The 13,806-nt window shown below is 44.7% G+C and overlaps 2 protein-coding genes across 2 annotated transcripts in view; one reads left to right on the top strand and one right to left on the bottom strand.

Moving 5' to 3' along the window:
• The window catches only part of FBXL3 (F-box and leucine rich repeat protein 3), a 40,568-nt gene that overhangs the window by 887 nt on the left and 25,875 nt on the right, over positions 1-13,806 (bottom strand). The window lies entirely within an intron of this gene.
• CLN5 (CLN5 lysosomal BMP synthase) lies at positions 4,759-13,128 on the top strand. Its single transcript, XM_075741680.1, has 4 exons — positions 4,759-4,927; positions 7,264-7,429; positions 8,579-8,804; positions 11,956-13,128. Exons 1-4 carry the CDS (start codon positions 4,809-4,811, stop codon positions 12,465-12,467), a joined length of 1,023 nt encoding a protein of 340 aa, XP_075597795.1. The 5' UTR covers positions 4,759-4,808; the 3' UTR covers positions 12,468-13,128.

The following is a 13,806-nucleotide window of genomic DNA, read 5'->3' as shown; positions in this document are numbered from 1 at the left end:
GTTGGATGGACCCTGGACCTGAATTGTCAGTAACCTCATCTTCAGTTTTGTTTCTGGCCCTGTCTCTTGGATGGACCTCAGACTCACATTATAGGTAGCCCTTTTTCCTGGATGGATGTTGGACTTGACTGGGGTATGATATTCCCATCCCATTTCAGGTCCCCTATGTCACATCTCTGTGCCAGCTCCATAACTGCCCTGGCTCTGTTCCATGATCTAGCTCCAACTTGTTCATGCCATGTCCCTGCCCTGGCTTTGTGACCTTGTCATGGCACTCCATGTCTGTCTTAGGTCCATGTTTTCATCCCAGCTCATGACGTGTCCTTGCCCTGGCTCTACATCACCCTGAAGTAGCCCTGTGATGACTCTTCTCTGGCCTGGGCCCACAACAGCAAGTAGCAACACGAGCATTTCACAAGGAGTACACCTCTGAAGCCAGGTCTTTGCAAGGTGACACACTGATGGGAAAAGAAGCCCTGAGTGCACTAGTAGCCCTACAATTACCCTGGCCAGCCTCGGCTGTGACCTCCACCCACACAGCCATGGGCTACACGTAAACTTAGGCCTGAACATCCAGACACGACCTGAGCTATGCTGTAGGTGTGCATGTCCACCTTCCTGTTGTCCTGACATATAGGCTGGTCTTCCTGCATAGACTGTGAACCTCTGCTACAGGTAGCCTCATCTTCAGTCCTGCCTCCTGGAGGGACCTTGGACACATATTATAGGTAGTCCTGGGCTTGACTCTACCTTGTTGTGCCTGGGGCTGTTGGTGGATCCAGCCACTACTACATACCTGTTCCCATTCAGAAGCTTCAGGACAGCACTGTGGTCACTGAGGTCACTGCCCTTGCCTGCACCATGGTCACGTCTGCTCCTGGCTTGTCCTCCCTTGCAAAGCAGCCCTACTCCTGCTGCTCTCTGACCCCCCTAGAGCTAGCATAAATGGCAAAAGTTGTTATCTGACTTCATATAAACCTGTATTTGGAATGGGGAAGAGGATTCACTGCTCTGCTATGTAGCAGCATCATAGGTAGAGTGCCAGGGCACGGCGAGGGCTGGCTGCTCCTCAAGGGACGCCGAGGGTGGTAACAGGGCAAGGGGGGGCAGGTGCCTCACCAGCCTGGCCAAGTCCCACCCCACGAGTGAGGTGAGCAGGGCAGCTCTGGTGATAGCAGTGAGGTTCCATGAGGAGTCCAAACACTAGGCAAGTCCATGGTGACAGGGCAGATGCAAGGTAAAGCTGGGGTGGCAGATACATGGGTCGGGGTCTGCATCAATGGGGTACAGGGCTGGGCCCAGGCATGGCTGCTGTGTAACTCAGGTGGGAGGCAAGAGCCCCAGCTTAAAAGCAGCTCCTCAGGAAAGGAGCAGGGAGCCCCTGCTGAGGTGTCTCAGCAGAGCTGTTTGGGAGAGCTGAGACGGGCAGTTTCTGGCTTTCTTCACAACAGTTCTTATCAGACCTTCAGCCACACACCCTGAAGGGGAAAGCACACCCTGCCCTGGGCCTTGACGTACTGTCCCCTTCAGGCTTCAAATGGTTGAATTACAGCTCTGTCCTGGACCCCAACCCTTTTGCTACTACTCAGTATTTGAGAAAGATGTTTTCTCTAGTGGAAATCCTGCTCTCAAGGGCCTTGGTTGCCCAACAACAGATTCTCAGGTTAGCTTAAATTTGATGTAGATAGCTCTTTGTATTTCACAGACTGCATCCAGCTGACTCATCAATTCACTTATCCCTACCATGCAGCAGATCCCAGATAGTCCCTCAATTCAAAACTCATGATGAACTTCATCTGCATCCTTATCCCAACACTCATCCTATCTCTCAGGCTTCAGCAGAGCCCTTCTGGAATTTCAGCTTGGAAAGAAATCATTTCCCTCATTTGCTCCCCTAAGCTGCCAGACAAAGCAGGGGCTGCCCTGCAGTCCCAAATGCCCACTGAACTGCACATCTGTCCTGAGCACAGCCCTCATCCAAGCTCTCAGGGTTGAGGAGGACCTGAGGGGAACCCTTAGCCCTACCTTACATGCTCACAAAGCCTGGCCATTCTTCTTTCTACTAAAAAAGACATGGCATCTGACTTTCTCCCACCCCAACGCATAGTTCAATTTGTGTCTCAGGCTACATAGCAGAGTATAGGTGCAGAGGAGTCCTGTACCTGGCTCCTTTTCTCAAGATGTCTTTCCTACCTCTGAAAGGCAGGGGGGTGGACCTCAGATTGATGAACTTCAGACTGGCTTCAGTATGACTTCAGTTAATGTTTGTATTTCTCAGTGTGCATCCAGCCGACTCAATATGTAAAATATGCTAGTGTGAGTATAAAAAAAAAAACCCTGTGAGCAGTAAAACTGCTGGCTATGTAGTTTTGTCTACTGTGATCCATATATAATTGTAACTTTCTTACTGAATGGCATATTGCCACTATATATGCTGGCAGACGTGCACCTGAAGATGTAAGCAGCATCCAGAGAAGCCCATTTTCGTGAGGTAGGAGCTGTTACTTCAGGTTCAACAGTCTCTTTGCTGTGCCTGTAACAGTACAATGACTCGTGTAGATGTTCAGAACCAAACTGGCAGTTCAAAACAACAACAACTGGCTGCAGCAGCAGGGTTCGTTTTCCCCTTTCTCTCTGTTCCTCCTGTCACTCTCAAGGGCAGAGATGGAGAAGTTACTCCATGTTTATAATGGGAAAACGCTGAGTCTTCATTGTTTCAGCAAAATGTTTGGGTTTCACTAATCAAAAGAAAATAATCTGGGAAGTGAGAAAAAATTGGGAATCCAGTCAACTCCAGTCTCAGTCTTCCTCAATGCCTGCTAGTGGACAAAGATGCAGATCAGCTCTGTGGGTTTATAAAGGACACTTTGACATATTTCTGGGTAATGAGACAGCTGCTGACTCAGAAATTGCTGGCATGTGAGCTTTTAGCACAAGTATATTCACAAATTTAGTAGTCATTTATTTTCTATGTTAAAATATGGTTCACAACATAACTTAGGTTGTATGAGAAGAAAAAACAGACTACTGTGCTGCAAAAGTTTCCTACAGGATGCAATGAAGTGAGATACAAAAATGTTACTAAAATGAAAAAAAAAAAGAAATCAATAGCTTTGCCATCTTAGTCATTTGGCCCAACACCTTCAGCAACCACAGCACTGCCTGAATGAAGACTAAATAGTCCAAACTGCAAACATGCGCTGAGCCAGGACTAAGAACCAGTTCATACTGTATTTCTAGTTTGGCTAACGAGCAGTTACAGCACCTTCATTATGTCATTTCACTTCTCTGCATCCCTGTTTCATATAAGGGATAAATGATGCTTCCTGTATTTCATAAAGCACTTCCAGAGTTACACATCAAAATCTCTGAAACTAGGAAATTTGGCTGTCTTCCACACAAACACATACCTTTTTGAACCGATGAAAGAGCTAGCATCTTGTACTATACTCAAGCTAGGAAACGCATATGACTAATAGCACACTTTATTTTATAAGCAACAAAAATAGAGCTTTCCTTTAAAGCAGACACAAATATGGAAATATAGGTATGTTTAGGTTATGTATATATGCATGAAATTAATGCATAGTGCTGAACAGCATGGATTTTAAAGATAAGCAATATAGACTCATACAGCAATGAAGTGAGATACAGAATGTTGCTGAAATTGAAGATTTTATAAACTGTGCCATCTTACATTTTTCTGAACATGTTTAGTAGTCCCAGCATTACCGAAACTGATATTCAGCAGCCTGTCCTTAATTTTTATGAAGGGTGAAGGTTTTTCCACCTTAAATTTTGTTTACATATAGCCTAGCATAGTGCTGACTAGAGAACTCATTGTTCTTTAGGGGCTCATACATAATAAGCAGGGGTATTTCTCTGGCTCCTGATAGTCAAAAGTCCACAGCAGAGTTGTTATTTACCCAGTGAATAGCATACACCAGCACTTTCACTGCCGATGCCAACAACCAAAGTTAGCTTCCTGGACTCTGATGCCCGCATAGCTGGTTCTGAATTCTACAGAGCTGGAAAAAGCTGTGTTTACTGCAGGGATGCTGCTGGCAAACCTGTCCTCACTGTTTCTCTTAGCCAGAGTTCATCTTAAAAGATAGTTCTCACTATCGTTGAAAAAAACCAAGAGAATAAACTTCTATATAATCCCCATAATGTAAGTTGTTACAACCTGAATAAGTGTTCTGCAATGGGTGACAATACGAACTTAGCTTGAAGCCCTGAAAGGCTTCAGACAAGGCTTCCGGGCAGCCAGAAGAGGCTCAGGGCTACCCAGTTCATGGCAGCAAAAGCCTTCCTGCCATTTGGTGAGGCCTCACCTCATCGTGCCATCTCCAGACCCAGAGGTCATCCCTCTTGGTGGATTCTGGCTGTAAGGATGAGCATTTGATGTCCATTTTAAAGTGGCTCCAAAGCAATGTTTGAAAAAATATACCAGGCTGTTAACAAATTCTTCCGCTAAATTAAAAGAATGCATAGTTGTCTGGGTCTCCAGAAAACTGAAATCGTAGGTTTTAAGTGACGTTTTTAAGGGATGATTTCAGCACACGGTTGGTTTTCTTCCAACACCTGCGTTTGGTCAGGACCCTGCGTGTAGCACTGTGTCACCCTCCACGCCTCACGGCCTCCGGCCCGGGCCCTCTGCGGGCACCGCCGGCCGTCCCGGGCCCTGTGGGCGGGCGTGGGGGCGGCCTTCTTCCCGCCCAGCCTCCCTCAGCGCCGCCGCTTCCCCTGTCTGCCCGCCCGCAGGCAGCGCCGGGGCCCGGCTCGCAGTCCCGCAAGGCCGCATCGCTATGGGCGCCTCCCGCCACTATCGGCTGCTGCTGCTGCTGCTGCTGCTGGCGGCGGGTTGGGGGCCGTATTTCTCGGGGGCGCTCCGCTCCCCGCAGCGGCGGTGGCCGGTGCCTTACAGGTGAGTGAGGCAGGAAGCGGGCCCGGCGGTCGGAGCCGGGGACAGGGACGTTCCAGCGGCTGCCCGGCACCGCCGATCTCTTGGCCGGCCCGGATGCCTGCGCCTTACCCGCTGCTCCTCCTCGGCCCGTCAGCTTTCTGTTTGTTTTGTTTATTTAACGTTTCGACTAAAAAGGCCATGAATGGCTCCCCCTTTTTAATCACGGGGATATTTGTCATTTATAGGGCATGCGGTGTGTTTACTCACAAGGGAACGAGTGTCCCGTCGCTGGCCTAGAGCTGCGCTTGCTCTGTCAACAGTAGGATTGCAGCCCCCGGGAACCACTGCCCTTGCTTTAAAGTTGCTCCTTTAATTCCTGTTTTAGCGAAAACTTGCGATCAGGAAGTCAGGCTACGATTTATTTTTTAAATTTAAGTTTACTTCATACTTTTGTTGAAATGGTATAAGATTCTGTTTGCTGCTCTGGAGCTGCCTTAGCTCCAGCAGAAGGCCTGGCACTGTTGGGGAGAGCAGAAGAATGCCTGTTATCGCATTTACCTGAAGCAAGTAGCTACGGCTTTGGTTATGCTGAGGAAATGAGCCTCTTCAGGAGAAGGGTTACGCTCGCATGTGTATTTTATGTGGGTTTGCTGTTTGTGAAGGGAGGTGTTATAGTTTTAACTGCTATCTAATGCACACATGAAGTTTTGAAAGCCTGTTGTGCAATTCCTAGCAGTGAAATTTGTATGGGGTGATGCCTGAAGGAGCTGATCTCGCAGTCATGTGTCAGGTTTTCCAGCGAGTTCATGAGTTGCAAGACTGGGTCTTGGAATGCTCAAACCTGGAGTACAAGCCTGTCCTCAGAAATGTGGTATTTTAATGCTTTTTAACATGTTTGTCACCTTTTTGTCACATGCAGAATGCAGTGGGAGGGGAAATTGAAAATTTAAGATGTACGATTTAGAAACAGGACTTAAATGTGTGACTGGCATAAGTTTTTGTTTTCTGTATGTTCTTTTTGCAGCCATACTCTCCCCCCCCAAAAAAAAAAAAAAAAATAAAGGCAGACATGCTGCAGTACCCAGCAAGCTTGGAGTATAAGTCCACTAGGAAAATCTGCGGTGTCTCAGCAGGGCTACTGGCCTTACTATGGCTCAGGAAGTCCCGTGTCCTTGAGTCTTCTTATGTCTGGGGTATTTGTGCCACTCAGTAGGCCTCGGCAGCTGACTGTGTTAGACTCTCAGGCTGTGCTCTGGGAAAACTGTCTACGCCAATCTGTCTTGGTGACAGGAATATAGGAACTTTGTTTTAAATGAAATACAGTGAGTGAATTTGAAGAAAATTGGGAAAGGAAGACTTGTCAGAAAGGCTTTTTGCTGTTTGTATATAGTGTGATATAGAAGTGGACTCGGTCTTCAGTTTTTGAGGTTTAATAGGAATGATGAATGGAAACAGTGATCATAGGTTCTTAGGCCTATCTAAATTAGCATAGAGGAATAGAATATTTCTTTCTGATATTGGCAATATTCTAGAGTAAAAATAGCTCCATCTGGGGAGCTATTACTATAGAGTAGTTTCCCAGAGCATACTGGTCAATCCCTGTGTAGACAAATTGTTAGGAGAATGTTTCTGAGGAATATTTCAAACCATCCTCTACCCATCTAGTACCATCATCTAGTTCCAACCCCCCTGCCATGGGCAGGGACACCCTCCACTAGACCAGGTTGCCCAAAGCCCCATCCAACCTGGCCTTGAACACTTCCAGGGATGGGGCATCCACAGCTTCTCTGGGCAGCCTGTTCCGGTGCATCACCGCCCTCACAGTGAAGAATTTCTTCCTTATATCTAATCTAAATCTACCTTTTTTTAGTTTGAACCCATTACCCCTTGTCCTGTCACTACACTCCCTGATAAACAGTCCCTCACCATCTTTCCTGTAGGCCCCTTCAGGTACTGGAAAGCCGCAATTAGGTCTCCCTGGAGCCTTTTGTTCTCCAGGCTGAACAACCCCAACTCTCTCAGCCTGTCTTCACAGAAGAGGTGCTCCAGCCCTCTGATCATGAGGGTGATAAGTCACCCTTTGTAATCTCCATCATATCCACTCCTTTGCTATCAGTACTGCATACAACATGACTCGTGTTTGCGAGTCTTAAGTCCTGTTCCTGCAGACGTGCACCTCAGCAGCCTTACGAACTTGTGTACTCCAAGTGTTGCAGCATCTGGATCACAGAATCTGTTGTCAGGGGGTGGCTGCACACTTGAGCTCTCCCACCCAGGCCCTTAACAAAGCTACAGGGCAGTTACTCCAGCTGTGAAGCTGCGCTTATCATTCTGTGTGCTTCTCTTTCTCAACGCAGGCGCTTTGATTACCGTCCAAAAACTGATCCTTACTGCCAAGCTCGTTACACCTTCTGTCCCACTGGCTCTGCCATTCCAGTTATGAAAGAAGAGGATGTCATTGAAGTGTATCGATTACAGGCTCCAGTATGGGAATTCAAATATGGGGACCTACTGGGACATTTGGTAAGGTGGTATTTTTGTTTGACTAAGTTATAGTGGCAAATGCAGGTGAATTCAACAGCAGGTGTCAAGAATGGGAGCTGTAAGGTTGGGATATGCTTATATGGAAGAGTATTGGAGCACACAAGCTAGGCTATATGTAGGAAAGATATCCAAAGAGCAGTAAGCGTCAAACAAAAGTTACAGAATTTAGCTCAGCTAAAGAAAAGAGCATGACCAGCACTGTTGCTGGGTTCGAATGTGTTCCCCCACAGAGCTGTATATTGGGAGTTTTTTGTGCACACGCACCATTACGTTTTGGGTGTCTGCTTTTCTGTGCTAGCACTGCATCAAGAAAATACCTTTATTTGCCCCCTTATGTCAGATGAAATGCACATGTAGTGTATTAACTTTTCTGTTGTTAACTTAGATATTTGCATGAACATGGATATCTGTCAGGAGTGGACAGCTAGCTGGTCAGAATGGTGGATCATGGGGAGTTGGTTGCTTTTACAGTTCGTTCTTGAATGTTATGATCAGTATTGAATTACAGACTCCATTCCTGGGGTCATGCAAATATGAAAGAATCTCAACTTTAGTAATATTTATAGCTATAGCAGTAGCATAATGAAGCTTCAAAGCACGATCCCTAACGTGAAGTAGCAACATCAAAACCAAGCACACAGAGACAAAAATGGAAATAGCTTCAAATGTCATTATCTCAGTTATTAAACAAAGATTGAATTTATGTATTTACTATACAACTTTAAATATTTGTCTGATTCCTTTTGTGGCTTTCATTACTAAGATCTGGTTTTGGTAACTCAGTTCTACTCTTTCCTTCTTTGGTAGCCCTGTGAGGTTAAGGATTCAAAAGTAAGCTTGAGTTTTGATGGTGAGCTCCCACTGAGTATCTGCCTCCAAATAACAGAATTTACAATGGATGGAGAGACATGCACTGAGACAGTGTGACTGTGATAAAAGTATGTGTGTGATACCACCTAGTATGCTGTATCAATGCTGCTGAATCCAAGATGTTACAGGAACTCCTTGCCCTCTTCTCCCTCTGTTACACAACAGCTCCAAATCGTCTTACCTTCTGTACAGATCAAGCTGAAGTCAGTTTTATGTTAAAGTTTTGGCATTTGAGGCAATTTTTTTTTCCTTTTCCAGAAAATTATGCATGATGCTGTGGGTTTCAAGAGCTCTCTGACGGGCAAAAACTACACAATGGAGTGGTATGAGCTCTTCCAGCTTGGGAACTGCACGTTTCCACATCTCCGGCCTGGCATGGACGCACCATTCTGGTGTAACCAGGGGGCTGCCTGCTTTTTTGAAGGAATAGATGATGCACACTGGAAGGAAAATGGAACTCTAGTTCTTGTGACCACAATATCAGGTAGATTTCGGATACTTTGGATGCTGCTAATAGAAAATACAGAAACAGCCTTGTCTTCATGTAAAGCAGTATCTTCTCATTAGTTTTGTAGGTTATTGGCAGTGTTAGTCACTGATGCTAATTTCAAGCTGAAATACTATCTCTGCACTTTCTTTAATACAGAAAGTGGCATGAGGCTGCTGCCCTTTGAGCAACACGCGCTGAAGAGTTGTTAAATGAGGGTCATTTGCTGTTGCTGTACAAAAACACTTGAGTCTCTTGAGTGTAAAAATAGCAAAACAGCTTATACAGAACCATTATGGGCTCTTCACATGGCTTTGCCAAAACAAAGCCTTCTATTGTGAAGTGGCAGATGACTGCTGAGATAGAAAAACTGGTGAAAATGTGTACGTTACTGAGCAAACAAATAAGACATATTTAGAAATAGTATAAAAAATATTAATTTCCATCTCCACCATTATGTATCATAAAAACTGTGCAAATGTCCCCGGTAATATGTCTCTGTCATATGTCATAGAATGAAACCAGGATTTACACTTCTTAAATAGGTAGATGATCACCAGAATAGCTTCCTGGTATATACTGAACACAGAAATCCTGAAATAAAAAAGTCATTTCAATAAATCTCATTGATTCCTCCCTGTGAGGGTGGTGAGGCACTGGAACAGGTTGCCCAGAGAGGTTGTGGATGCCCCCTCCCTGGAAGTGTTTAAGGTCAAGTCGGATGGGGCTTTGGGCAACATGGTCTAGTGGAGGGTGTCCCCGCCCATGGCAGGGGATTGGAACTACGTGATCTTTGAGGTCCCTTCCAACCCAAACCATTCTATGATTCTATGATTACTGTAGTAAGAGAGTGAATGACTTGGGAACAAAGTCCCCTGAGGACTTGGAGAATTGCATTTTGTGTGACCAAACCCACTTACTCTCCGAAGTTAGCATAGTGAACAAGGCACAACGGAGCGTCAGATTATAGCTGGTGTGATGCGGTGCTTTATGTTTGACCATATCCACCTTTAGCAGCTTTGCTGAATTTTGTCTCCAGATAATCTATCCAGTGCTGCTAAGAAATTCTAGGCTGTTCTTTAAGCAATGAAGTAAGTGGAGCTGCTTTCCTCTGAATTTGTAGCTCATGACTGAAGTCTTTGATGCCTGATATGGTTGGATTCTTTTGTATGAATACCAAGTTAAATATTTTCATACAGTTGTGCAACTTGTAAAGCTTCCTGCCTGTGTGGATTATTTGATGCCTAAGAAGGGTGAGATTATGCTGGTGCCTTATGGAGGCATTGTTACGATCTTCCTTGTCTGTCTTGCTTCCTGTTTCCACAGAACTTTCAGGAAGTTGTTTTGTTTTGTTTTTCATTTAAAGCTCATCAACCAGGTTAATGTTGCTTAGGAGTATGTTTCTTTTGTGCAAATAGGGCAGGAATATCCAAAATCTGATTTTTGACTGTCTAGGCATCTTCCAACAGATTGTCATGGAGCCACGCGTTAGCCTGTAATATTTTTGTTTAAGATGTTAAGGCCAGAACTTCATATGTAGTCCATCTTGGTCTTGTTAGAGAGACAAATCCTTTTCAATAACATGCCTTACAGAATACACACTAGGAAGCTAATCTAATAGGAATTAGAGAAGATAAAGGGGAGCTTCAAGCCCATCTACAGTGTATAGTAAGTACAGTTCTTGATACAGATTTAACGACTTGCTGTTTTATTAAACCAAGTCATGGACAATTAAAAAAGAAAGTATCCAACACTTTCACTAAACAGAGTGATTGTTATGTTTACTGTGAAGCCCAAAAGCTCTTAAGCATAGAACAGTTATAATGGGTACCCTAGGAGGTGAGCGTGCAGAGCTTTAGTTACTCTGAGGTAGTAGCTTGCATACGTGCCTTACCTTAGGACAAGTGTGAGATGGGTTTACTCTCTGATGAAGAGTAGACCCAACAATCTGACCTTTGTAGCTTGTTTTGGAGGGAGATGTGTGACATGCAGCGCTCTTCGTTGGTCTTGACAAATGCAGCATTGCAGTGAATTCAGACCTAATGCGAGAGGCTGGTTGTTGTGTGCACGGCGGTGTTAGTGACACGGATCTGTCTGATGTCTGCCACCCCTGAACTGCAAGGTAGCTGCTTGCAACAGCCTTGCCTATCTTTCAGCAGCTACCAAGCCCAGTTACTATACCCACAGCAGTGACATTTGCAGCTAAAGAGAGATCATGGCTTGAAACGCTATCACGATTGCAAGCTGTTGTCTGGCTGTGTCTTCTGACGTATCACACAAGAATAATCTGAAAAATTTGGCCATGCTGTGAATGTGAGGTGCTAGACGTATCTGAGTCATAGATGGTTGTACCGTGTGCTGTGACTGAGGAAAGAGAGAGCGGGAACGGCTAGGCAGAGGTGCAGTGCTAGGACTGCGGGGAAAACACAAAAAGAGGAAGATGAGTCCTGTGCTTCAGCTCTGTTTTGGGGAGACACATGCATCACATGTATGGAGCTACAGAGGGATGAGCTAAGAGATGTCTTCCTAATTCCAGTTGTGAAATCACCAAAACACTCCAAGCATGTATTCTAAATTAAAAAAAATAATCCACAAGGTCTTTAGGTTTACTGGTCTTCACATCCCCCTCCTATTGTTTGTCTTAGTTCAACTTTGCTGGCTGAGGAGCTGCTAAAACAGCACGGTGTCTCAGTCTAAGCTTACATCGGCTTCTTTTGGGGAGAGACATGAAAACTTCTGCCCCGAATTGCTGAATTTAGTTACAACTTGAGGAAGTGCAGAGACACCTGTTGCACTGGTGAGCACTTTGTCAGCATCTCTTGTGGATTGTACTACCTGCCTCATTTGTCTACTTGGATAAAACAAAATGAGAAGTGTCATGGCTCTCTGACATTTGGATGTTCTGGCATAGTAGCAGGGAAAAGGGCAGAAAAAGGAATTACGGTTTAAATAATTTACACATAAATATAGATTATTCAGTGAGGTATCACTTCTTCCTCCAGCCTAAGCCATGTTTCTTTGTATGGTTAGGTAATGTTGTAGGTAAACTTTCTCAGGGAAGGGAGGTGAACCTTGAAATAGATGGAAAATATTTTGAGTCATGTATTTGTTACTTAGTCTTTGTAATACTTATTTTCATCTCTTACAGGAACCATGTTTAATGAAATGGCAAAATGGGTAAAATACGACAATGAGACTGGCATTTACTATGAGACCTGGACAGTTCAAGCAAGTCCCGACAAACAATCAATAGTATGGTTTGACTCTTATGAATGCTCTAAATTTATACTGAGAACGTACCAGAAGCTAGCTGACTTAGGAGCTGTATTTAAGAAGATACAAACAAACTATACCAGCATCATTTTATTCAGTGGAGAACCTATTTACTTGGGAAATGAAACATCTATTTTTGGACCTGTAGGAAACAAGACGTTGGCAGCAGCTATAAGAGACTTCTACTATCCATTCAAACCTCATCAGACAGTCGGAGAGTTTTTTGTGGATATGTTAAAAATAATTGATCGTGTCATCTTGAAACATCAGTTTTACCTCTTCTACAACCTGGAATACTGGTTTTTACCTATGAAGTTCCCTTATCTCAAAATAATTTATGAAGAGGTCCCTTTACCTATTGCAAGCAAAACATCCTTTGGTATGTAATTGCTTACTGAAGAACCAAACTTGCCCTTATGCCAGAATATCCTTAAGGATTTTGGAGCGCTACTGTGATGGTATTAAAGCATTGTATGCTTCACTAACTGTAAAAGTTGTGTTGGGAAGGCTTTGCTAGACCACGTGAAAGACTATGCCTTTTTTTCTTATTACCTGCATAATACATTCATGAATGTTTCAGCATCTCTGACTTGGCCACCATCCGTGTAAGCGTGGGCCCCTGCTGCCTGAAGGCAGGCTGATGGGGCTCCTCTTGGCTAAGCTCTGCAGTGCCGGAGGCGAACAGGAGGCAGCCCGCCCACTCTGGTCTCAAGCGCTCTCCACACGCATGGCCGTGTGGTGACAAACAGAGATGGGACACGAGCGTTACAAGGACCTTCTGGTCTGACCAACTCTGTTAATTTGTGTTAGAGCTAACCAATATGAGCGCCTAAACGTGTCCAATTCCCTCAACATGTGCCTTAGATCAGTGTTTCTGTATTTCTTTGTACAGCTGGGACCTATGAACCGTTCTCTGGTTCATGAAGCAGGTGTTCAGCAGGGGTGGGGATGGGCAGTGAATTTGTTAGAAGATGGCATGGGTGGTATCTTATCACTGCTTTGCTTCCTTCACCTGCTCTGTAAACATAATACAGATGGCTCTTCCTAAGATTTGTGTGTGAGTTTTCTAGCACAGAAAGAAGGCAGAGGGCCTGCTTTGATGTCAACTGTGATGCAGAACTGCAGTGTTCTAGCAGTCTCCTGTCTTAAAGTCTGCTTGAGGCTTCAGTTAGGTCAGTTTCATAGAAGTCGTGTTTATATTCCTTTTACATTTCTTTAAAAAGCATGGAATCCTTAATATGAAAGACGCAATGACTGTTCGTGGGGTGTCACAGTTAAAAAATTGGTGCTTGTCATAGATTTGCCTGTGAAAAGGGATTGCAGCCTCTCACTGGCTTGCAAGGTGTTGCTGTGCCAGCTGTGGTGTCCTTGAGTCCTGTTCCTGGCTGTGCAGGTTGGCAACTAGTTCTCTTTAAACCCAACTGACCAAAGCCAAGGGTTTGTGGAGGGCAGCGAGGTGCCTATACACAAAAATTAACACCTGCAGCAGCATAATCATCTCTGTACACTGCTCATTTTAAATTTTTTTTCTTTAAACCAGTTGCAGGAGTAGCACTCCTGCAGAGGTTATTACTGCATCATGGCTAAGTAACACAGGAACCCAACTCTGCAGTTTCATTTAGCTTGTGCCAAGTGAATAGCCTGCTGCAGCCAAAGAGGGGAGTACACAACGTGAATACACAGTGATTTGATTCAAATCACAACAATGGCAGAAAATTAACCTTGT

The sequence above is a fragment of the Balearica regulorum genome, chromosome 1 (genome assembly GCF_011004875.1).
Source record: "Balearica regulorum gibbericeps isolate bBalReg1 chromosome 1, bBalReg1.pri, whole genome shotgun sequence".
In the NCBI taxonomy this organism is placed as follows: domain Eukaryota; kingdom Metazoa; phylum Chordata; class Aves; order Gruiformes; family Gruidae; genus Balearica; species Balearica regulorum.
This window is presented reverse-complemented; position numbering and strand designations above follow the sequence as displayed.